This window comes from Stegostoma tigrinum, chromosome 33 (genome assembly GCF_030684315.1).
Source record: "Stegostoma tigrinum isolate sSteTig4 chromosome 33, sSteTig4.hap1, whole genome shotgun sequence".
NCBI lineage: Eukaryota > Metazoa > Chordata > Chondrichthyes > Orectolobiformes > Stegostomatidae > Stegostoma > Stegostoma tigrinum.
This window is the reverse complement of record NC_081386.1, coordinates 21,263,231-21,287,968: the sequence shown is the minus strand read 5'-3', so window position 1 is coordinate 21,287,968 and position 24,738 is coordinate 21,263,231. Positions and strand designations below refer to the sequence as shown.

The 24,738-nt window shown below is 41.5% G+C and overlaps 1 protein-coding gene across 7 annotated transcripts in view; it reads left to right on the top strand.

Moving 5' to 3' along the window:
- Positions 1–1,617: 1,617 nt before the first annotated feature.
- The window catches only part of dmxl2 (Dmx-like 2), a 132,210-nt gene continuing 109,089 nt past the window's right edge, over positions 1,618–24,738 (top strand). For all 7 annotated transcript variants that reach the window (XM_059639307.1, XM_048562600.2, XM_048562599.2 and 4 more), the window contains exons 1-4: positions 1,618–2,004; positions 16,411–16,536; positions 17,702–17,773; positions 24,015–24,093. In XM_059639307.1, the coding sequence (XP_059495290.1) occupies positions 1,918–2,004; positions 16,411–16,536; positions 17,702–17,773; positions 24,015–24,093 (364 nt within the window). In that variant the 5' untranslated portion in view covers positions 1,618–1,917. The remainder of the gene's footprint in view (positions 2,005–16,410; positions 16,537–17,701; positions 17,774–24,014; positions 24,094–24,738) is intronic.

The following is a 24,738-nucleotide window of genomic DNA, read 5'->3' as shown; positions in this document are numbered from 1 at the left end:
AGCCTTTTTTGGTCGAGAATTCCACAGGTTCACTCCCCTTTGAGCGAAGACATCTTTCCTCATCTCAGGACTAAACGGTCTACTCCATATCCTGAGACTGCGAACCCTTGTTTGAGAATCTCCAATCAGGGAAAAATCCTTCATGCATCTAGACTGTCCAAAACTATTACAATTTTAGAGTTTCAGTCAGATTTTCTCTCATTCTTCTGAACTCTAGTAAATACAAATGCAGTCAAAACAATTTTGGCAAGTCCTGCCGTACTTGGTATCAACCTACAGAACTTCTGCCACACTCCCACTGTGGCAAGTATAACCTTTGTTAGGTAGGGGCACCATAACAGCACACAATACTCCAGATACGATCTCATCGAGGTCCTGTATAACTGCAGTAAGACATCCCTCCTTCTGAACTTAAAACCTCTAGCAATAAAGGCCAATGTACCTTATGCCTTCCTAATTGCTTGCTGTATCTGCCTGTCTGCTTTCATTTACTGGTGTACAAGGACACCAAGGTCCTTTTGCACTTGCACACTTTTTATTATGTCACTATTTAAATAATATTCTTCTTGTCTGCTTTTAACACCACAGTGTATAACTTCACATCTAAACACATAGTAGGAGGATACATGAAGTTATAATGTTGCTAATGGCCTTGATTGAAGCCAAGATGAGATTAGCCGTGATTATACTGAATTGCAGCAAACTCAAGGCACTGAATTACCTAAGCCTGCTCCACGTTCTTCTGTTGATGCAGTCTAAAAATTTGAGCCGGACCATTCAGGAGTGATAAATTTGTAAGAGTTGTAAAGCGCAGAAAAACCCTCTCCAGCCCAACTCACATAAATCTATCAGATATCCTAAATTGATTTGGTCCCATTTGCCAGTGTGATGGCAGTGGATACTGGGTCAGTTCATTTTCAATCTAAGAAAATTAAATATTCTGAGAAAGGGTCACTCCACCTGAAATAACTCTGATTTCTCTCCACAGATGCTGCCAGACCTGCTGAGCTTTTCCAGCATTTTCCGTTTTTGTTTCTTATTTACAGCTTCCACAGTTCTTCTGGTTTTTACTTTTTATAGATTTTTTTGTTAAGCAAAGGTATGAAGGGATGTGGACCAAAGATGGATATATGGAGTTAGGCCACAGAACAGCCATGATCTCAAGGAATGGTAGAATAGCTCCACGGCTGAATCATCTACTCCTGCTCTTGGCAAGGCAATACAACCGTTTGCATTATGGAGAACTTTACTCGGTGCCAAAATCTTTTTTAGTGTTCTTGGCAAGGCAATTGTGGAATGGGATCAATATATGATAACAAATGAGGGAAGAGGAAGAAATCCTACTTTCACCGAGGTAAGGTACATCAAAAGAAAGTTGAGAGGAAATATCAGAACCTGCGGAAACGCAGCGATCCCAGCTCAGGCTGTCTTGAGAATTGCAAACAGCGCAACCAGAAGGCCAAAGGGCCTCATGGGACGGGAACGTTACACCTGAGAGCGTGCGGCCGAGGGGGGTGACGTCACTCGCCATCACGTCACCCCGAAGGCGAAAGAGCCGGACACCACAAAAGCGCGCGCGTGAGCAGCGGGCGCGAGCTCGAGCTCGGCGGGAACGAGCGCCGGGCGCGCATGCCTGGCGGCGCCGAACGATCCGGGCATTTTCAAAATACACCGAAGCAGCGGAGCGGAGCGGAGCGGAGGTTCGGAGAGAGGAGGAATCGCTGCTTTCCGATTGTCGTGAGAGGGGGCCCGGCTTCCCCTGGGGAACAGGGTTAGAAAGAAAGAAAATAAAGAGGGACTCTTTTTGAAGGAAATAAAGTAATAAGATATCATTCAAGCGTGAGCCGAGATGTTTTGAAGTGCGGAGGTTGTGGAGGCGGCCGGACCGGACTGTGCTGAGCTGCCCTGCTCGGGAAGATGCATCTCCATCAGGTGCTGACTGGAGCTGTCAATCCCGGGGATAACTGCTACTCGGTTGGGGGTGTCGCTGACATCCCGTTCACGGTGAGTCTGCCTGTCTGTGTGTGTGTGTGTGTGTGTGTGTGTGGGAATCATTGGCTCCGATGCATTGCGGCTGCAGGCCCGACCCGGGCTCGAAATAATGTCGCCTCAGCCCCACAGTGCAAAGAAAAACTAGGAGCGGGATTTCACATTTTTACATGAAATTCCCCCCTCCCTCCCTCCGTCCGTCTGAAATCAGTGCAGTCTTGAGTGTCAGCCAGCCATGGTGCACCAGGTCCTCCGACCATAACCGGAGATCGCTGAAGCTTGAATTAACTAGTATTTGCAGTATTGCCTGGCTGCTGTTGGCTTTAATTCTCCCTAGTCGTCTTACAGTAAGCAGATCGAAGAAATCGAGTGCAATTACTCAGCTACCCCTCTCCACCCCAAAGCTCTGCGGCTCTCGGGATTCTGGTGACAAACGTGGAGTGCCAGCATAAATCAACATTTTCCCTGTTCTGTACTTTGATTTCATCCTTGTATTGGTTTTTGCAAAAGCATTGTCTAAAATCTTAATTTTTTTTATCATGGTTGAGGGTTGGCTGATGTTGCACTGTTTTTATTTGCTAATTGCTGGCTTGATGGCATTAATAAATAATGGTGCTGAAACTGGCTGTCGTTGCCGGTGCCCTTCACAATTTCCAACAGGTTCCCATTAAGTTGTTTGCAATGGGGTTTTGTGCCCTTGCCGGGACAGACCTGTGCTGATGCTTGGAAACTCCAGAATGCACAGTGATTGTGCTTACGACCAACTGGACGTGGATGCTAGAGAAAATTCGATCACCCAGTGCAAACCCATTGGAATCGAGCTCCCTTAACTGTTGCAATTGAGAAGTGCGGAACGGAAACGAACCAGCCGCACAGACTCAATAAGGATCCGTAATCGCTTTGGTTCATTTGCCAGGATTTTGCGATGGTAAATTCCTGAGTACAGTACTTTGAAATGCTGAAACATTCTTTCCTAAAATGACGCTGCTTAAATGACAGGAGATGTAACATGCGTAGCAGGAGTGCATGTGGGGTATTGCCAAGCTGTTACGTACGAACAAGAAACTAGGTAGGCCACTCGGCCCTTCGATGTTACTCTGCCATTCATTAAGGTTTTGGCCGATCTGATTTTTATCTCGTTTAGCATTCCTGCATATTCGCAATAATTTCTCATTGCTCTATCTATGTCAGCCTTAAAATATTTAAAGATTTTGCATTCACTGCCTTTTGAGGACGGGAATTCCAAAGATACCCAACGCTCTATCATTTAAAAGACATCTAGATGGGTATATGAACATGAAGCGTTTAGGGGGTTATGGACAGATGCTGGCAACTGGGACTAGATTTATTTTTGATATCAAGTCAGCATGGATGAGTGGGACTGAAGAGTCTGTTTCTATGCAGAATGTCTGTGTGCCATGTATTTTTTATACCAACCCTAATCCTAAATACCTCCACAAGAAAAATATCCTTTCCATGTCCAACCGGTCAAATCCTCTCAGGATCTTTTATATTTCAAATCAATCGCCTCTGATTCATCTCAACTTTAGAAGATACAGAACTAGCTTTGCTTCTTAAGGCAAGCCACTCATTCCAGGTGTTAGTCCAGTAAATCTTCTCTGAACTGCTTCCATTGCATTAACATCATTCTGTAAGTATGATGATTGGTGCTGTACGCAGTACTCCGGATGCAGTCTTACTAATGCCATGTATAACTGGAATGTAATATTCTTACTCTTGCAATCAATTCACCTCTTGATAAAACATAACACTGTTTACTTGCTAATAAAATGTGAGGCTGGATGAACACAGCAGGCCAAGCAGCATCTCAGGAGCACAAAAGCTGATGTTTCGGGCCTAGACCCTTCATCAGAGAGGGGGATGGGGAGAGGGAACTGGAATAAATAGGGAGAGAGGGGGAGGCGGACCGAAGATGGAGAGTGAAGAAGATAGGTGGAGAGAGTATAGGTGGGGAGGTAGGGAGGGGATAGGTCAGTCCAGGGAAGACGGACAGGTCAAGGAGGTGGGATGAGGTTAGTAGGTAGATGGGGGTGCGGCTTGGGGTGGGAGCAAGGGATGGGTGAGAGGAAGAACTGGTTAGGGAGGCGAGATGGGTTGGACTGGTTTTGGGATGCAGTGGGTGGGGGGGGAAGAGCTGGGCTGGTTGTGTGGTGCAGTGGGGGGAGGGGACGAACTGGGCTGGTTTAGGGATGCAGTTGGGGAAGGGGAGATTTTGAAACTGGTGAAGTCCACATTGATACCATTAGGCTGCAGGGTTCCCAGGCGGAATATGAGTTGCTGTTCCTGCAACCTTCGGGTGGCATCATTGTGGCACTGCAGGAGGCCCATGATGGACATGTCATCTAGAGAATGGGAGGGGGAGTGGAAATGGTTTGCGACTGGGAGGTGCAGTTGTTTGTTGCGAACTGAGCGGAGGTGTTCTGCAAAGCGGTCTCCAAGCCTCCGCTTGGTTTCCCCAATGTGGAGGAAGCCACACCGGGTACAGTGGATGCAGTATACCACATTGGCAGATGTGCAGGTGAACCTCTGCTTAATGTGGAATGTCATCTTGGGGCCTGGGATAGGGGTGAGGGAGGAGGTGTGGGGGCAGGTGTAGCATTTCCTGCGGTTGCAGGGGAAGGTGCCGGGTGTGGTGGGGTTGGAGGGCAGTGTGGAGCGAACAAGGGAGTCACGGAGAGACTGGTCTCTCCGGAAAGCAGACAGGGGTGGGGATGGAAAAATGTCTTGGGTGGTGGGGTCGGATTGTAAATGGCGGAAGTGTCGGAGGATGATGCGTTGTATCCGGAGGTTGGTAGGGTGGTGTGTGAGAACGAGGGGATCCTCTTTGGGCGGTTGTGGCGGGGGCGGGGTGTGAGGGATGTGTTGCGGGAAATACGGGAGACGCGGTCAAGGGCGTTCTCGATCACTGTGGGGGGAAAGTTGCGGTCCTTGAAGAACTTGGACATCTGGGATGTGCGGGAGTGGAATGTCTTATAAGATGTCCAAGTTCATCAAGGACCGCAACTTTCCCCCCACAGTGATCGAGAACGCCCTTGACCGCGTCTCCCGTATTTCCCGCAACACATCCCTCACACCCCGCCCCCGCCACAACCGCCCAAAGAGGATCCCCCTCGTTCTCACACACCACCCTACCAACCTCCGGATACAACGCATCATCCTCCGACACTTCCGCCATTTACAATCCGACCCCACCACCCAAGACATTTTTCCATCCCCACCCCTGTCTGCTTTCCGGAGAGACCAGTCTCTCTGTGACTCCCTTGTTCGCTCCACACTGCCCTCCAACCCCACCACACCCGGCACCTTCCCCTGCAACCGCAGGAAATGCTACACCTGCCCCCACACCTCCTCCCTCACCCCTATCCCAGGCCCCAAGATGACATTCCACATTAAGCAGAGGTTCACTTGCACATCTGCCAATGTGGTATACTGCATCCACTGTACCCGGTGTGGCTTCCTCCACATTGGGGAAACCAAGCGGAGGCTTGGGGACCGCTTTGCAGAACACCTCCGCTCAGTTCGCAACAAACAACTGCACCTCCCAGTCGCAAACCATTTCCACTCCCCCTCCCATTCTCTAGATGACATGTCCATCATGGGCCTCCTGCAGTGCCACAATGATGCCACCCGAAGGTTGCAGGAACAGCAACTCATATTCCGCCTGGGAACCCTGCAGCCTAATGGTATCAATGTGGACTTCACCAGTTTCAAAATCTCCCCTTCCCCAACTGCATCCCTAAACCAGCCCAGTTCGTCCCCTCCCCCCACTGCACCACACAACCAGCCCAGCTCTTCCCCCCCCACCCACTGCATCCCAAAACCAGTCCAACCCATCTCGCCTCCCTAACCAGTTCTTCCTCTCACCCATCCCTTGCTCCCACCCCAAGCCGCACCCCCATCTACCTACTAACCTCATCCCACCTCCTTGACCTGTCCGTCTTCCCTGGACTGACCTATCCCCTCCCTACCTCCCCACCTATACTCTCTCCACCTATCTTCTTCACTCTCCATCTTCGGTCCGCCTCCCCCTCTCTCCCTATTTATTCCAGTTCCCTCTCCCCATCCCCCTCTCTGATGAAGGGTCTAGGCCCGAAACATCAGCTTTTGTGCTCCTGAGATGCTGCTTGGCCTGCTGTGTTCATCCAGCCTCACATTTTATTACCTTGGAATTCTCCAGCATCTGCAGTTCCCATTATCTCTGATACTGTTTACTTGCTATTTCTGCATAGCACTTTCCGCGATTCATGCACTCGGACACCGTGATCTCTCTGCATCTCAGAGCTCTGCTAGTTGATTTCTAAATTATTTTCTTTTCTCTGGAAGAGAACTCGTATAACTCGTAGTATTTGAATGATAATTGTAATGTTTTTCTGAAAAATTGGCAGCTCTGTTGAATTGAGATCAAGATTCAGACTTAAGTACTTATTCAAGATTAATATTCCTGTACAGTACTGAGTGGAACTCCTTTCCCTTGCCACTGACTTCATCCCTGTCTTTATTAACTGGCCGAGGTAGAAGCTGGCTTATTGCAGCTTTGCTGCCATATGTGACCCCAAGATGGTTTCCAATCATACATCTATGCAATCACTGAGACTACCTATTTCTAATTGGCATTTTCACTCTAGCTGATCTGTTGCTGAAGCCCTCCCTTTCACTTGGCTATTCTACTTCATTCCTGGCTGGCCTTATGATTTTGTTTTACTGTATATAACTTTTTGAAGTAATCGCTATGTCCTAATTTGCATCAAATTCCATTTGCCCAGCATTTTTGTTCACTGACCTACATTGGTTTCCAGTTAAGCAACACCTCTATTTTAACATTCACTTCATTGTTTTCATGTCCTTCCTTCCTCTCGCTCTCCCTCTCTTTTCTCCCCCCACCCCCCATGTGGAATTCTCCAACTCCCTACTTTTTCTTCCTTTAAACGTGCTTCTTAAACCCAATGTGATAGAGTTTTTGGTCATTTCTATCCTAATAAATCATTCTGTAGTTTAATGCCGATTTTTTTTTTTTTTGTTTTTGGTAAAGGTCCTTTTTAGGTGCTTTAGTTGTTTTGCCACATTTAAGAGCAAATAAATATGAGTTGTTGAAGATGGATGATTTGGAAGATCCACGAAACTAAGGTTTTGTCCAAACACAAGGTTCCCATATACTCTGACCTGTCTACTATGCCAGTATACATCTCCTGTCCAAAACGAATTCAATCCACTCCAATACCATTTGCCAGGGTTACTCTCAGTCATCAGAAAATGTTGTCAACAGTGCTAGCAGGTGGCACTTGCTTATCCATAGAGTGCTTATTGATGCTCAGTTTGTCAACTTGAGTTCCGCCAAGATCTCCTGGCTCCAGAATTCATTATAGTCTTGGTCTAGTAATTTATATGAATCGGATTTTAGAGGTAAGAGCCATTTTCTTTGACATCAGAGCAACTTGACTATGTTGGACTACCAGAAGCCCTAGAAAAACTGTCAATTAGAAAACTTTCCATTGGCACAAAAGCAGATTGATGTGGTCTGTAGAAGTCCATCATCTCAGCCCAGGCATTTTTTTTCTTTTTTTTGTAGAAATTTCTCGCATCAACATTTGCAGACCGAGCTATTGTAAATGATGTAATCAGTCACTTTTTCACTCTCATAAACCAGAAGTGGCACTGTTTAGAAGGAATAAATGTTAATCACCATTTGCTATTCATCAGTGGCCAGATACATTAAGATCTGCAAAACATTTGGCCTTGTCTGATAAGAAACCAGTTAACATTTGTATGACAAGTGCCAGGCAATGGCCATTTTTCACAAAAGAGAGCCAAATCACCTCTCCATGATATTCAATGATATTATCATAACATCCTACAGCTACATTAATGCCATAGCTAGTAGAACACATCAGAAGCTTGGTATTTTATGGTATTCTGTAGCGAATGACTTACCTCCTGATTCAAAAGTCTACTTGAGCAGCCACAAGGCAAATATAAATAATGTGATGGCATTACTTCTGACTTGTCTGCAGGTGCAACACCAAAATGTGATTGCATTCAGCTTAAAATGACCCACTTAACCAGCACCCCATCAACTAGATTAAACACGCGTTCCCTGCAGCATTTGTTGAGAGAAAAACTAAGTTAATGGTTCAGATTATTGACTTCCATTCAACCCTTCTGAAGGAAGATTAGTGATCTCAAATGTTAACTGACTTCCTATCTATACAAATCCTTCCTGAATATGTCCACTGTTTTCTTTTGAGTTGTTTTTGTTTCAGACATACAACAGATGCTGAACTTTGCTTTATTCCTCACTTTAGTACAGTTATGAACAGCATCAAATGTTATTAAAGTTTGTTGTAACAGTGGGAGTTCCTGCTATCGACGTTTGTCACAAACTCTGTGCCCTAATCATTGGCTCCATCTCTTTGCTTGGCTGCTGTCTTGAGTCTTACCAAGAGCTGAACTATATCTTCTGTATCAGCAAAGCAGCACCAACAAGTTTTATTTACATAGCACCTTCAACAAAATTAAAAAGCCCCAAGCCACTTCACAGACGCAGTTTTTTTTAATGCCTGACCTTCAAATAGAGATATTTGGACAAATGACTGAAAAGCTTCCTTTTGAAAAAAAGGACTGTCTTAAACTAGGAAGTTAAGATTGTGGTGTTGAGGTTTAGGGTTGGAGGCAAGGCCATCAAATTGTGGAGTCACTAAACAGGATGTTTAAGAAGCTGGAATTAAAGGAGCACATACCTCAGGGTTATCGGACTGGAGGTGGTAACAGTGATAGTGAAGAGCCAGGCTATGACAGGATTTCATCTGATTTGCTTTGATTTGATTTATTGTTGTCACATGTACTAAGATACAGTGAAAGGTATTGTTTTGCATGCTACTCAGGTAAATCGTACCTTACATAAGTACATTAGGGTAATAGAACTGAATGCAGAATTTATGTTACAGTTAGAGGAAAAAGTTTAGAGAAAGAACAACTCTGATATGAGAGTTCCATTCATGAGTCTGATAACAGGGGGTAGAAACTGTCCTTGAATCTGTTGGTCTATGTTTTCAAACTGTTGTATCTTGGAAGAAGGTGGAAGAGAGCATAATTGGTTTGGAGGTGACTTTGATTATTTTAGCTGCTTTCCCAAGGTGAGGGAAGTAAAGATGGAGCCACAGGAAGGGAAGCTGGTTTGTGTGATGGATTTAGCTGCATTCACAACTTTTTGTAGTTTGTGATCTTGGGCAGAACAGTTGCCATACCAAGCTGTGATACATCCGGATAGGATGCTTTCTATGGTGCATCTATAAAAATTAGTAAGAGTCATTATGGACATGCTAAACTTACTTAGCCTTCTGAGGAAGTGGAGGCATAGGTATGCTCTCTTAATGTGAATTTTAAGGTGAATGTAGTTTTTAACCAGTAGTTAGTATGGATTAACTTGCACAGATAGGTTCACCACGTTTGGAATGTGTTAGGTCACGGTGTAATTTTTTGGATGACCTCCAGTTTGTTGGATAGAATGTGAGATCCTAGCCAGGAGTACTTTAGAATATTTAGGTCTAGTGTTAACAAAAGTGTGGATGAGAGATTCTGAAACTGAAGATCTGTGGCAGGTGCAGAGCCAGATGATGTTACGGAGGTGAAAATAAACAATTTTATGGCAGCACAGGTATGTTTTTGAAAGCTCATGTCCAAGTAACACCAAGGTTGCTAACAGATGGGTCGAGACTTATGCAGGTGCCAAGAAGAGAAACGGAGTGGAAAGTTGAAACCAAAGACAATGTTTTCAGTCTACCAAATATTGGATTAAATTTCTGCTTATCCAGTACTGGATATTGGATCAGCAGCCTGATCATTTAGAGGCAATGGAGGAAAGTGATGATGCGATTAAAAAGTACATTGAAAACTGATGTTACTCATACGATGTCTCTGAGTAACATCGTACGCAAGTGTCTTATGCTTGAGCACAGCAAAGGCATCAGTTCAGGAATTGGAAGCAAAGTCATTGGAAATTCTTCACCTAAGAATGGAACCAAGTAAGTACAGTTCTACCCAGCTGACAGTCATAAAGATAATATGACAAACATATCAAGGGCTGTGCACAGACCATGAAGGACCAGAAAAGGCAGTCTTCCCTTAGCACTTTCATGTAGAATACCATTTGTCATTTTAAGAACTATTTTGGTTCTGTGGAATGAACGGAACCTGATGAGATGGATTCAAAAATGGCACTGCTGCCATTTTTGCCAAGTGCTAAAAGGTCTGAGATGGATCTTGCAGATAAGGTTGAAGATAATCTGAAGACGTTCAATAGCTATATTAAGAATAAAAGGGTGGCTAGGGAGAAAATAAGTTCCCTTAAAGATTAGCATGGCTGTCTATGAGAGGAGCCACAGGAGATGAGGGAGGTTTTTAATGAATATTTCTCCTCCATGTTTACTGAGGGGAGAATCATGGATGCTTACAAAATAAGGGAATCAAGTGGGATGTTACGGACCACATACATGTGACCAGAGAGGAGGCATTTGCAACCTTAAAGTGCATTAAAGTGGGTAAATTCCATGGCCCCGTTCAAGCCTGCCCTTGGATGTTGTGGGAGGCTAGGGCAGAAATTGCAGAGGCCCTTGCAGAGATGTTTGCTTCATCTTAGTCGCTGGTGAAGTTCCGGAAGCTGGAGGGTGGCTAATGTTGTTCCATCTTTTAAGAAAAGTAGCAAAGGCAAGCCAGGGAACTACAGGCAAGTGAGCCTGATGTGTGGTAGGCAAGTTATTGGAGACGATGCTGAGGGACAGGATCAAGCAACATTTGGACAGTCGAGGTCTGATTAGGGATAATCAGCATGGATATATGCGTGGGAAATCATGTCTAACAAATCCTTTGGAATCTTTCAAAGAGGTAACCAAGAGGATAAATGGGGGTAAAGCAGTGGATGTTGTCTACATGGACTTTTGTAAGGCCTTTAACAAAGTCCCACACAGCAGGCTAGTCATTAAGGTTAGGTCACATGGGATCCAAGGAGAGCTAGCTAATTGGATTCAAAATCAGCTTGATGGTACGAAGCAGAAGGTAATGGTTGAAGATTGTTTCTTGGACTGGAGGCCTGTGACTAGTGGTGTGCCACAGGAGTCTGTGCTGGAACCTTTGTTATTTGTTATTTTATGTGAATGATCTGAGTGTGAATGTACAAGACATGTTTCGTAAGTTTTTGAATAATACAAAATTAGGAGGTATCGTTGATTAGTGAGGAAGGTTATCAAAAATTACGGAGGGATCTTCATCAGTTGGAGAAGTGGGTCAATGATTCGCAAAAGTAGTTTGATACAGATAAGTGTAAGGTGTTGTACTTTGGAAAGTCAAACCAAGGTAGGACTTGTACAGTAAATGGTAAGGCCCTGAAGAATGTTGTAGAATAGAGGGAACTAGAAGTATAAGTACATAGTTCATTGAAAGCAGAATCACAGGTAGACAGGGTGGTGAAGGAAGTTATTTAGCTAGCTGGCCTTCATCAATCGAGACATTGAGTATTGGAGTTGGGACATTAGGTTACAGTTGTATAAGTCTTGGTGAAGCCACATTTGGAGTATTGTATACAGCTTGTCAACCCTGTTATAGGAAAGCCATAATTAAACTGGAAAGTGTGCAAAGAATATTTATGTCGATGTTGCCAGGATGAGTAGGACTGAGTTACAGGAAGAGGTTGGCCAGAATAGGACTTTATTTCTTGGAACGTAAAAGAATGTGGGAAGACCTTATTGAGGTGTATAAAATCATGAGGGGCATAAATAGGATGAATGCATATAGTCTTTTTCCCAGGGGTGGGGAATTGAAAACTAGAGGACATAGGTTTAAGGTGAGATGGGAAAAGATTTAAGAAGGGCCTGAGGGGCGACTTCTTCATGCAGACAGTAGTGCATATAAGAAATGGGCTGCCAGAGAAAGTGGTTGAGGCAGCTAACATTTAAAAAATATTTTATGTACATGGATGGGAAAGGTTTAGAGGGATATGGACCAAATTTAGGCAGTTGGAACTAGCTGAGTGGACATCATGGTCACCATGGACCAGTTTGGGCCGAAGGACCTGTTTCCATGCTGTATAACTATATGACTCCATGCTCAAAAGACTCTCAAATCTGGGATGCAACAACAAATTTTGGACTTTGGAGAAGGAAGGGAGATTGAGATGTTGCTATAGTTTTCAAGGACAGAGGAGGCAAGGTTCTTATTTTGAGGAGAAGCTTGAATACTGCAGATTTGGAGTTGAAAGGGATTAAACATGAGGAGATATCATACTTTGACCTGTTTCTTTACTTATCTCTTGCCTTCCCCCATCTTGACTCAATTGCTGAAACCAACTGAAAAATGTTCTTTGATACAGTAAGTATTTTTAACAATACTAAGATAAAATTAAATAGAGAATTTTTCAAGCTGCACTCATTCTCCTCTGTCAGAAGTATTCATTTCCATAAATTTAAGCTCAAGAGCAGAAATAGCTTACTAGGTGTAGAGCTGGATAAACACAGCAGGCCAAGCAGTAGCAGAGGAGCAGGAAAGTTGACATTTTGGGTCCTTCTTCGGAAGTGGGGGAGGAGAAGGGGATTCTGAAATAGATGGGGAGAGGTGGATAGAAGATGGACAAAGAAGAAGATAGGTAGAGAGGAGACAGACAGGTCAAAGTGTAGAGGATGGAGCCAGTAGAGGTGAATCTAGATGGGGAGTTAAGGAGGGAATAGGTCAGTCCAGGAAGTCAGCCCAGTTGCATCATACGTATGCTTAAGCAGACTTTAATGCAAAACAAAGAGAGTCTGGAAACTCAACTCAAAGCGAACACTAAGGCCGAAAGCCTGGTTCAGCATGAGGCAGTACCCTGAGTATCTAGCAGAAGATGATGATATCAGTCATCTCAGTGTTTAGTTATAGGAAATAGTGGCTTACCCAAGATTAATTGACAGATAAATAGGTTTACAAATAAGGGTGGAGGAATTGAGGGAACTAGTAGAATGGTTGAGCTAAATTTCGTTAGTTACGCAGAATCTACAACACAAAAGTAGGCCATTTGAACATAGAACATAGCACAGTACAGGCCCTTCGACCCACGATGTTGTGCCGTGGAATAATCCTGATCCAAAAATAAAATAACCTAACCTACATTCCCCTCAATTCACTGCTGTCCATGTGCATGTCCAGCAGTCGCTTAAATGTCACTATAGAACATATATGGTCCAACAAATATATGCCAGCATATAATGGTCTATGGAGAATGATCATGCTCCAAGTTCCTATCAACATACCCTTTCAACTTTTATTTTCATATGCTATTTTTCCTCACTATTCTGTATGGTAATACATTCCGTATTCTCAACAAACTGTTGAATTTGTTACTTGCTGTAATATTCAAAGTCTCTAGCTTTGTACTGCTTGTAAACCAAAATATTTTCACTGCTGAAATCCCTTCCTTATCATAAGAACTACAGTCAGGTTAATCCTGTGCCTTCTGTCTTCTACAGAGAAGTCCTCCAGTCTGTTCACCTTTTCATAATGCATAGATGCTCTCAACACTAGTACCTTCTTTTGTGGCTCTTTCTGCATCTTCACCAATTTTTAAAAATGTATACCAGAAATTTGCACATTAACCTCCCTGTTGATAATTAAGTTGCAGTCATGTCATGCAGTGTCATGTTGTTAGAATTGATCTTTGGGTTGAAAATTATACTTGCTAGAGAGGTTAGCAAGTGAAACTTCCAACTTTGGTAGTGGCAAGCAGTAGTGGATTGTACACAATGGAAAGTAAAATTAGGCAGCATGTACAACAGATGGCAATTCACTACTTTAAGGTTCTGCCCCAAGACTGATATGATGTGTTAAGTTGATACTTAGCCAGTATAATTCTTTGAAGCTTGTTGCAACATTTAGCTCATGGGTTGAGGGGAAGATACTGGTTTAGTTGTCATGCCACTGCACCAGTAATTCAGAAACTCTTGCTAATTCTCTGGGGACATTTTTTAGATACCATCATGGCAGCTGGTGGAATGTAAATAAAAATTTAAATCCAGTCATTAGTAATGATCATCATGAAAACTATCATTGATTGTCATAAACACTCATCTGGCTCATTGATGTCCTTTTTAAGGAAATGAAATCTTCCATTCTTACCTGATCTAGCCACCTGTCCAGATTCACAGCAATGTAGTTGACTTGCATCTGCCTTTTGATATGACTTTTCCAGTGATGCCAATAGTTTTTTTTAAAAAACCTTTCAGAAGATATGTCAATGTCTTTTGTTAGTAAAGCCAAAAATAATCTGATATCAGTGCAAAAAAATGAATTGAAATCTGTGTATAAGTGATGGAGAACTTAAAATTGTTACTCTTCCTCAACTGGGGTAACTTTCTCCCCACAGCCTAAGTGCAGTTCACAAAATGAGGTAAGTACAAGAATTGCAGCCATTCAACTATAGTCATAAATTTTAAGTATTTGTTCAGCCTTTTCAGAATAGTGTACTCCTAATATTGATCATTTGTCCATGCCCCTCTCAAATTTTGTGCGCTTTTGTAAAATGCTAAAATCACTCGTATTATGCTTTTCATTTTTATTAAGTGCTGAAGATGTTTAATGCCCAGTAATAAGTGTTACTTGCATCAAATGTGCACTTTCTGATCACCCCTTTCCCTGCTGGTTATCTAATATGTAAAGTTATTTCAAAGAAATTTCAGATCCTCTGTGCAAGAAACTGACTAAGTATATAGTACAACTTAGCATGTTATATTGATTTTAATTGTATTGTTTATATATATTTTATCAAATGTATCAGTTGAGGCTAGATGCAGGACTGCCTACAGCTGTATTAGTTTTGCGTGTAGGAAGTACATTTGGTATCAAGGCTGCTGTGCTCTTAACTCTGTAAACCATATCAATACTTTTGAAGACATTGTCTACTGCATACTAACACTCAATGTTTTTTGTTTAGAATATGATGTGTTCTCGTACCTCATTTATTTTGAATTGAAATTCAGATGTATTAAATGCAGGTCTGTGTTCTAAACGCATAACTTTATATTGGCAATTTTCCAACTCCTTATAATACTAACATCATTTCTGAATAACTGGTATTGCATAACCTGACATAGAATGAATGTTGTACACTGCTACTAGGGGGAATAAGTAGCCTTTTGGGTAGGGTTTATAGCTTACTGACCTCAAAATGAAGATATTCACTTAGTGCATCTGAAGAAATTTATAAATGATATCAATTAGGTATCATGGTCTGTCGCCAGAAATCCCAGCAGCATTGTGCCTATTGAATTCTTGTTCAGAATTGACATGTAAGAAACCTGAATGAGGAGTAATGTTTGTGTTTTGGGATAGTGCTGTGTGTTTTAAGATTCTGTATTAAATTACTGGTGTTGGGTAGATCATTGTCATTTATATGCCAGTAATAATTATTGTGTGAAATTGAATTGTAAATTAATGATGGGAAGAATGGATGTTTTGCTAAGAGCTGGCAACTTTGTAATGGGCAAATCTACTGACAGGTCTTTACTGATCCAAGATTGCATTTCTTCTTGAAATTTTTGTGCTTTTGTGAATATTTGTGCTCTAAATATCTTTAGTTGGGGAGATTTTCTTACTCCACAATAATGTTGGCTTTTTCCAGGCACCTTTCCCCACCCCATTACCATCCTTAGCATAACAGGCTGCTGCAGACAGCAAAACGGCTACCAACCAGGTACTTCCTTCACTTTAAAACCGTTTGGAACTATTGCTTCTGCTGCCTTGAAAGATCTTAAAAAGATGGAACCATTGTGAATCTGAAAACATAGCATAAAAGAATAACAAAATTATTGTGGAATCTGGATATCTGAAATAAAAACTCAAAATGTTGGAAATACTCAGCATGTCAAGCAGCAACTGTGGAAAGAATGACTATTGACCTGAAAAGGTAACTTTTTTTTGTTTCTTTCCACAAATGTTGCCTGGCTTGCAGATTATCGCCAGAAAACCTAACGTGCAAGAAACAGTGGGAAACAGAAATTAGGCTAAGCAGGCAAAAAGGGTTGGCTTGCAGAAAGAGAAAAGCAAATTGTTTGTCACTTGTTTTCACAAAATGAGAAATGAACAGATAAATTGTCTAAAAGCTTACAAAGGATAGAGGAAAGCATGAGAGAGAGATTGAATGTCAGAAGAAGCAAGGTTGGGTGAAAGTGGAAGAAAGTTTGAAGGGAGAGAACTAACTAGTGCTAAATGTGACTTGGTCATTGATATTAGCTTCAGTTATCGTTTATGGCAATTCTGCTTCCCATTTAAATTAACTTTTTTATTCATTTTGTAACTTTTCCCTTGATCTCATGAAACATTAATTCATTTAGGAAACATTTGTGAGGTTGGTTGATTAATTGTTCCTTCTGATTTCTTCTTTTCTAGGCATACGCTTCAGGATGTGATATAGTGATCCTTGGAAGTGATTTTGAATGTGTTCAGATCATCCCTGGTGCTAAACATGGCAATATCCAAGTGGGCTGTGTGGAGTGCTCCCTTCAGCAAGGCAGAGTATGATAATTTTATTGGATTAGTCCCAGTGATGTATTTGACGGAGTGTTGTTTCCTATTTTTGGGTTCCAACACTCTGCTGTGCTTTGTATACAGAACTGTTCCAGGTGTGTTTGTACGCAGTCCATAATACTGCTGAATTCTTTTTGTTAATGTATATTTTATGATTCTGCATTGTCTGAGAAATGTGTAATATTTTAGCACTATTTTAAGAGTTCCAGATGAACCTGTAGGGACACCACCTTTGGGTCAAAAGAGTTTCACTATGGGTGGCACTACAGTGTGGGACAGCCTCCATGGGTATTGGTGACATTTAACCAAATAAACCTACCGTCTACCTGATCAGGCAACATTTAAACTTGGTTCTGTTTGAACAATTAAATTTGAACCTATTAAGTATTTGGCTAGTGTTATGTAGAATATATAATCCCAGCCTCAAGTAAACAAAGATGGCTAATGGATCATGTTTAGTTGACTACACATCTACTGCGCTCAGATGTTGAATTTGCAGCTTCCATAATTGTCAACTTTGGGCTCATCTTTCCCCTCAAAAGAATCTTAATTCATCTCTTTGCTGGCAGACTCTCAAAAAATTGATGAATGGGTTGAGTCTTGTCTATGTGAACAGCAGGTATAAGGTATTCTTTATAAAAGGCATTGTAAACTGCTCAATTTACCATAACATGTAAGAGTCATCATCCTACAGACAGCAGCATGGCTATTCTGCATTGAGTGTTACTTTCATGAATTGGCATAAAGAATTTCAGCTTGCCAAATGCATTTAACTTGATGGGTTGCAAGCATCAACATTTATATCTATGTGCTCTTGTGCTTGCTTTAGGAAAAGTCTTCCAGCAGCTTTCGTCTTATGATCAGTTATACAGTGGCATGATCAAAGAAGGCACTTGATGCAACCGGTTGCCTTTTTTTCCTAATGAAATAAATACTACTGTTCAGCACAGTGAATCATTGAAAGTTTACTTTCAAATAGATATAAGGAATGTGCAACAATAATCACAAGTTAAACCGCAGTGATATTTCATAATGTGATGCACACTGAAGTGAAATTGTAGTGCTGGAAATTAACATGATCTGTATTATGTACACATGACTATAGAAACATGTGAGACCCCTGTATAAATAGCTTTAATTGTGTCATTTTTAGATTGCTGCTTCATATGGGAACACTGTTTGCATCTTTGAGCCAGTACTTGTAAGCCATTACAAAAGAAAACTTGTAAGTATTCCATCCTTTTAAAGAAAAAATTCAATGTAACCCTTTGTTATTGTCCATTTTAAGGGTGGTGCTGCTATGAGTTAATGGTTGTAAACTGCAGACTACAATTGCACATTATAGTTGAAGGTGTTGTGTATTGTAGGTTTTTTTTCCCGAAAGTGGCAAGATTGGAAAATAAAAGAAGCTTTTCTTTTAAGCTCATATTTTAAATCCAGAACAATGAGCTCTTCCAGATTTAGTTCAGGACTTTCCTATCTGAAGTTGGTGTTGACTGAATTTCATGGTCTCATAGCTCAGGGTGAGTTGTCTAATACAGTCAGATGCTTATACAACTATTGAGATGACAAGTAAGATGTTGAGGATACTACTTGGCAAGTCATGTTGCAAGTAAGTTGGAAGTGTTTGTCATTTACAGGATCTTCTGGCTTCCAAGGCACTGGTGCCATGCCTAAAATTTGTCTGGTCATTGCAATGTAGAAACTACCCCTCACATTATGATACTAAACTCTAAACTCCTATCAGATGGCACAGAAAGAAAATAAGCTAGTTCCCTGTTTATTAGACACAGGTTGATGGAGAAAAGATTAGTTCTCTTCCTGGGTGACACTCCATCAAACCTGGACAACCTGGTTAGGCACTAATGGTAGTCTGGAAACCTCCAGAAAGAAGAGGCAACAGCATGAACTCCTGAACGACTTCTCCATCTCTGAAGAAGAATCCTATGAAGGGTCAGTGAATCCACTGGCGATGTATTAACCTGCATCCTCCATCGGTAGAGAGACTTTCACCTTGGTTGGTACAGGAACATCAGGTAGTTGTACCAGAGCCACTCATAGTCTGATACGAAAGATGGAGGAAACCTTCCATGTTCTCACCACTACGTCTGGTACACAGTTGCTTGCCAGCCTTCATGGAAAGAGGTAGATGCCACCTTATGGATCCAGGTCCAGCAGTACATTTACAAGCATACTCTTGAACTGACATGGTATTACTTAAGCCTTGTGCTCCTTTCCCTTTATGGAGACAGGGTGTTGGCAGCAGACAGGAGGAGGAGCAGCACATTGGAACCCCTAAAGCAGCTTCCCTGAATGCTCCAGGCATGCTCAGTCCTTCCATTTCATCTGCATCCATGATGCTCAGCCCTAGTCCCCGGCTCAAATTGTAAATTGAGATCAGCATGTTCCTTTTGTGTATAAGCTATACTGTGAAGTTCAATGGGAGCAGTCCATTGAAATCTCACCCTCATGAGTTCTGTGTCTATTCCACTTATGATCTTGGTGGAAACATGAGTGCAGATATCTGCCTATGTTGTTCTTATAGGTGCCAAGGACTAGCTTTAGAGGAGGTACTCTATTTCCCGGTGGCCATCTATGTAAAGGTTAATGATCTTGGAACGAGGTAGACACGTGAAAATACTATGGATGTGTTGTAGTGGCTCCCAGGATGTCTAGCACAGACTTCATAAAATGTGGCTTTGGTTGCAAATTAAGTTAGCATAAAAAGAGTGAACTTCTGACTGATACACAAATGCCACTAGTTGGTATCAGGGTGCACTCATGGCAATATGGATGCAATTGATAGCACCATGGACTTTGGGGGTGTAAAAAGCAACAGCAAAGAATCATAATGTCCTTACTGTCTCTCATCTTCAAGGTTGAAGGTGATGCAGAAGTGGGCTCTGGCAAAAGTGGCATCAGTAACATATCATATGCACTTATGCTTGGAGTTTGGGAGGTGCCACTGAGGTTCCCAGCAGAGCTACTACAGAATGAGCTGCATGCATTTACAGCTGTAAAAATTTAAGGGCAGAGTGATCTTGACTGCACCAACATGAAATTGCCACACAGTCCTTTTGAGTGTAAGTTGTCTTCCAGGAATTGACATAGTTCAGATGATGAAGTAGGACAACTTTAATCTTTCTGGAATTGCAGTTCAGATGCTTGCAACTAAATGCAGCAAAGCCTATAAACACTTATTCCTGTCATTGATCTATGCTTCTTGGTGATTCCTGTCCTGCTGCTTCCTCCAGATGCTGTTGGAGGTTGCTGTTTTTACTGAAGCTCTTAAGTCTGCATTACCCTTTCTTGTTCCTTCTCATTAAGACCAAGTCCACAAGAAGGACCAGCATAGCAAGAAATATCTCAGCTGTGTGTGCAGATAACTTAAAGCTCCTTATCAAGGTTTGTGACCTTACCAAATGTGTAATCGACAACCAAAGTGGACTGTACTCCACTGTATGTAGACCTGTATCACTTATCCTGTAGCCTTGCAGACTTCTCTGTGACAATATGGTAGCTACTATGTGTTCTCTTCCAGTATTTGTTCCCATTTGCTAGCAATAATGTATAACATCAGGCTCGGTTTCTAAATTCCTTGTTACACTAAGACTTGTTAAGCTTGGATGACAAGGAGATAATCGGTATAGCAGTGCTTAAACAGTGAAGGCATGACTACTGCAATTGCCCATTGCAGGGCCTTAAAAAGAACGTTCTGGACACCACTGCTGTAGAAAAACAATACTAACTTTTTCCACTCTGCAACCGGCTCCAGAGTTTTGTGATCTTGCTGTGCAGTTGATGCGCACTCAAAATATGGGAAGATGCCAACTTTGTGTTTGGATTTGATCCACAAATTTCACACGATCTCCCTGTTGTCTTGTTCTGTTTTCTATTGCTGTCTCAGTTGTCCCAATGACCCTAAAGCCTTCCTTTCACTTCTGCCCCTTTATGTCACTATTACACTGCAGATAAGACGGGCAAGTTATCAGTAGTCTATTTCAACTTGCCCTTCAAAAGTTTAGTTTCTTTCCATTAACTGAAATGCCACCTACTATCTGTAATTGTCCCCATCACTGTCCAGCTCTGCAAGCCAGTAAAAACACCCTATCCTGCAAATTATTTTATCCTGTTTCTCCAGGATGTCTCTGACTACCCATTTATCAGCTTCTGGTAATTAGCAAACAAACCCTATGACTGAATGTGACTCACCCTCAAACTATCTTGGCAAGCCACCTTGACTGAGCATGGGCTATTTACCTGGATTGATTTCTCAACAGCACCTTGTCTGACCTGCAGTTAATCTCTGAACTGCTTGAACTCTCCTTCAATGATGACAAATGGCCCAATTCCTGGACTTCACGCACATGGATCACTGGACTCGAGTAGGGCTAACCCTCTGGACTGTAATAATGTAAACCCCTTACATTTTTGACTGAGTGTGGTGATACCCCTAAATGTCTGGAGTCTGAGCCTACCTCATTCAATGCTTGACCTCTTTGACTTTCGTACATCACCAATTTCCTCTGGCATGTGCTGCATCTCTGTTGAAGTGGCACCTTGCTGTAGAGTGACATTTTCACCCTTCTGACTGATACATTGTTTTTTCAGTGCTCCCCGTTGTCAAAAGCTGCCTGTGTCTCTATCTGTGCTTAAAAGCAGGTACACGATGAATGTTGGCCGCATCTAAAAGAGCGCTGAAGACCTTGTGTAAAGCAAACTAAGCCAGAAGATACTGGCTACATGTCAGTACAAAAAATTTGCAAAGATGCATAATGTGTCTGCTTGCTACTCGGCTCAAACCAACCTGCCTGCAGCATGTAAGTTCTGGCTGAGCCTTGCCTCCAAGCTTGATGCCCTGCAATCACAAGTGCGAGCAAACATGATGAAGGCATGAGGCTATTCTTTTTCAAATGCCAATTTGCAAAGATGAAGTGTCCAGGAAGAGTGTGGCCATTGAGCATGGAAGTACCTTGTACAGAAGTAGCAGTTCCATTTAAGCGAAGCTAGATGGCTGGTACAGCCATGCTGAGATGCAATGGACAGCAAAGGAACAAGTTGCCAGGTACCAGTACTTCTTAACATGTCAAGTTTTTGTATAATTGGGTTTCTGAATTATGGAGCAAAATTGGAAGTGTGATGTTAATACAGCAAGTTGGAGGATTACTGTGATGGAAAACGTATGTTCTTTAGGGAAGGAAACTGCCAACCTTACCTGGTTTGGCCTACATGTGAGTCCAGACCCACAGGAATGTGGTTGACTCTCAACTGCCTTCTGGGCAGTTAGGGATGGGTAGTAAATGCTGCCTAACCAGTGATGCCCTCATCCCGTGAATGAATAAAGAGAAAAAAAAATTAAGCTGTTTGCCACCAAGCAGTAAGACTCTGAGCTCGCCATCTAAGACATGAGAACTTCATCGGGTTAGTTTTTCTCTATGATGAGAATCTGACTTTTGGGCACTTGCCCAATCAAGCCATTTTGCTGCTCACCGTTATTCTCATCACCTCAAAGGAAAATTCTGCTATTTGTTTTAAGGTTTAATCTAAACCAGTTGTATTATTCTCTTGACGGGCGGTGGCGCCTGGCGGACTTAAACGAGAAAGCTTCCAGAATCATTGGAAGACACTTGTATCTTTTTGCATTTTGCAAAAGTGTAGACTTTGCTGCTTTAAAAAGAGAAAATCTAGAATGGAAAGTCATGTTAAGAAGTAAGCCAAGACCTCGCAAACCTCTTCCTCATACTAATGATATAAAGAGGAACCTTCAAGAATCATTGGCATAAAGACTGTGCATCCTGTTCATACAAAATTCTCCGCTGAGTCAAAATTTGTAGTTTGTGCTGAACCTGCTTTACCTTTAAAGAAGGATTGAAATAAAATTTATAAAAATTTCAGCAAAATATTCCACCTTTACTCCAAATCATGTAACCATTAGCTAATAAGCTGGTGTATCATCAGAAGGGTAGAGTCAGTAAGGTTTCCAGCGCCAGTGTACTGATTAATATTCAAACTGAAACACTGTATTCTGGATCTTGAGTTAAGTTATATATAATTATGTAGCAAATGTCCCTATGTGGAGAGACTGGGTCACCAAAATAAAACAGATGTACAGAATTCTGAGGCAGAAGATGAAAAATAATGATTTATCTAAACAAATTGTACTAGTCATAAGAAGTTTTAGACCTGTAATGACTGTTTTAATTGTGGGTTTGTTCCAACTATGCTTTAACTCACAACTTCATAATTCACTAGCTAACTTCCTAACTAGAAAATTTGTGGGTTACATTGAAACAAGTCCGTCGCTGTTTCAAAACCATCTGAACGGAAATCAGGAAGATTGCATTTTGCATTCAGCTGTTATTTCTACATTGTAGTCTTCCTCAAAAGTGAGAGGAAGATGATCTAAGCTGTTATCTCCAATTTGTAGTTGTGCCAGTTTCTTGTACAGTGCTACTTTCAGTTGAAGCTAGTATAACTGTATTGCTTGTTAGTGTAACATAACAGTTGTTATCAGTGGTATTTCCATGATGAAGCAACTATAAAATTGGAATTACAGCTGCATTTCTGTACTGCTCTAACTTAATGGTAGCTGATCAGTTGCAGATCAAATATATTTTGCCTGACTAAGCAGATGTCCTGAAATTAATCTTGGATAAGATTTTCTGGAAACTGCTGTGACTGAAATGCATTCAATGTACAGTATGAGAATTAATGTACCTTGTCCCAGTATTGGCCATTACTGAAGTGCAGGCACCATGGTGATCTCAGCATCTTACTTCAAATATCGAATACAAATGGCAGAAGGGAGTCAGTTTTGATGCAATATTAATGTGTGACTACCAGAATTTCCTCTTTCTGGTTGACAAAGGTTAAGATGGGCTTCTGTCTGAATTGAGAGTTCAATGCTGTGCCCCTTTTTAAATCAATTTGTGTATTGTTCTCCATCAATCAATGTCATCCTTATCAAAAAGCAGGGCATCTAGTCTTGGCCTGTAATTGAGTAGTTATCATGTTATGAACTCATTGTGTTGCTTAACACTTGCAGGGCATTGGTGAAACTAACAAAGTGACATGCAGACTTCAGCTATGCACTTTCATCTTGCTACATATGAAGTGTTTAATTTATCAAGACTATATTAGTGCTTCTGTTAAGGATTGTTAACTGTTAATAAAAAAAAATGTTGTTCAGTTCAACAGAATAGTATACCAAAATAGGTTTAACTCTTTAAAGTTGAATTCCTATTGGTTTAGTTGGAATTTGTTTGTTTGCAATGAGTTTTGCTGTGAATGCATTTAGAATTTCAGAAATCATTATGTATGAAAATTTACAGATGATGGCCATTTAATGAAGTGAAATTCAAGTTGAATTCACTTTCTTAAAGCTGTTGATTGTTAGCCTTTTTATATTTCTACGAGGAAATAAATATGGTTTTCATTTTGTTTTAAACTAACCTCAAAAGCTACAGATCCTAAGTTATCAATGGCAAAAGACGGGGCAGTTCTTTCTTCAGTCTATGGCATACAACTTGGCTTGGGATCCACAAGGTAACTGAGTTTGCATGGTGATCTGATGTCCTCAAAATGCCACTTATTTTTAAATATCTTTATTGTAATTTCAAAATACCAGTCTTATCTGTGTAGAAATTCTTACTCCAATATGCTCTTCATCTAGATTTAACTCATCTTTTTTCAAATAAATCATTAAAAAAAAACCATAAACTTTTGTGGCTTAAAAATGATTTCTTTTAATCTTTAGATTTATGCATGCAAGACGTCATAAGGATAATCTTTTAGTGCTTTAAGGAAAATATTAGAGAGGATATTGAGCACACAACAGAAACAGACTGCATTGGGAGTGGAACATATTTTTTATGATGGATTGTATATTAGATTTCAAGTTCTGCAATTTAGCAATTGTAATTTTAACAGCCTTCATTTCAAATTTCTTAATTTCTGTAGTTATAGGACACTATTTGTTTAATAGAAGGTACACATTCCAATTACCCATGTAAATGGGTTTTAGCAAGACTTTTGACAAGCTCTTGTTTGGTAGACATTTAAAAATAAAGAAAGCCCATTGGATCAAGGGAAAGGATGAAAGTTGAGTACACAAGTGCAGGAAACCAAGGGTAAAGTTGTAGACTTGCTCGCCGAGCTGGTGTCTTTGATTGCAGACATTTTCATCACCCT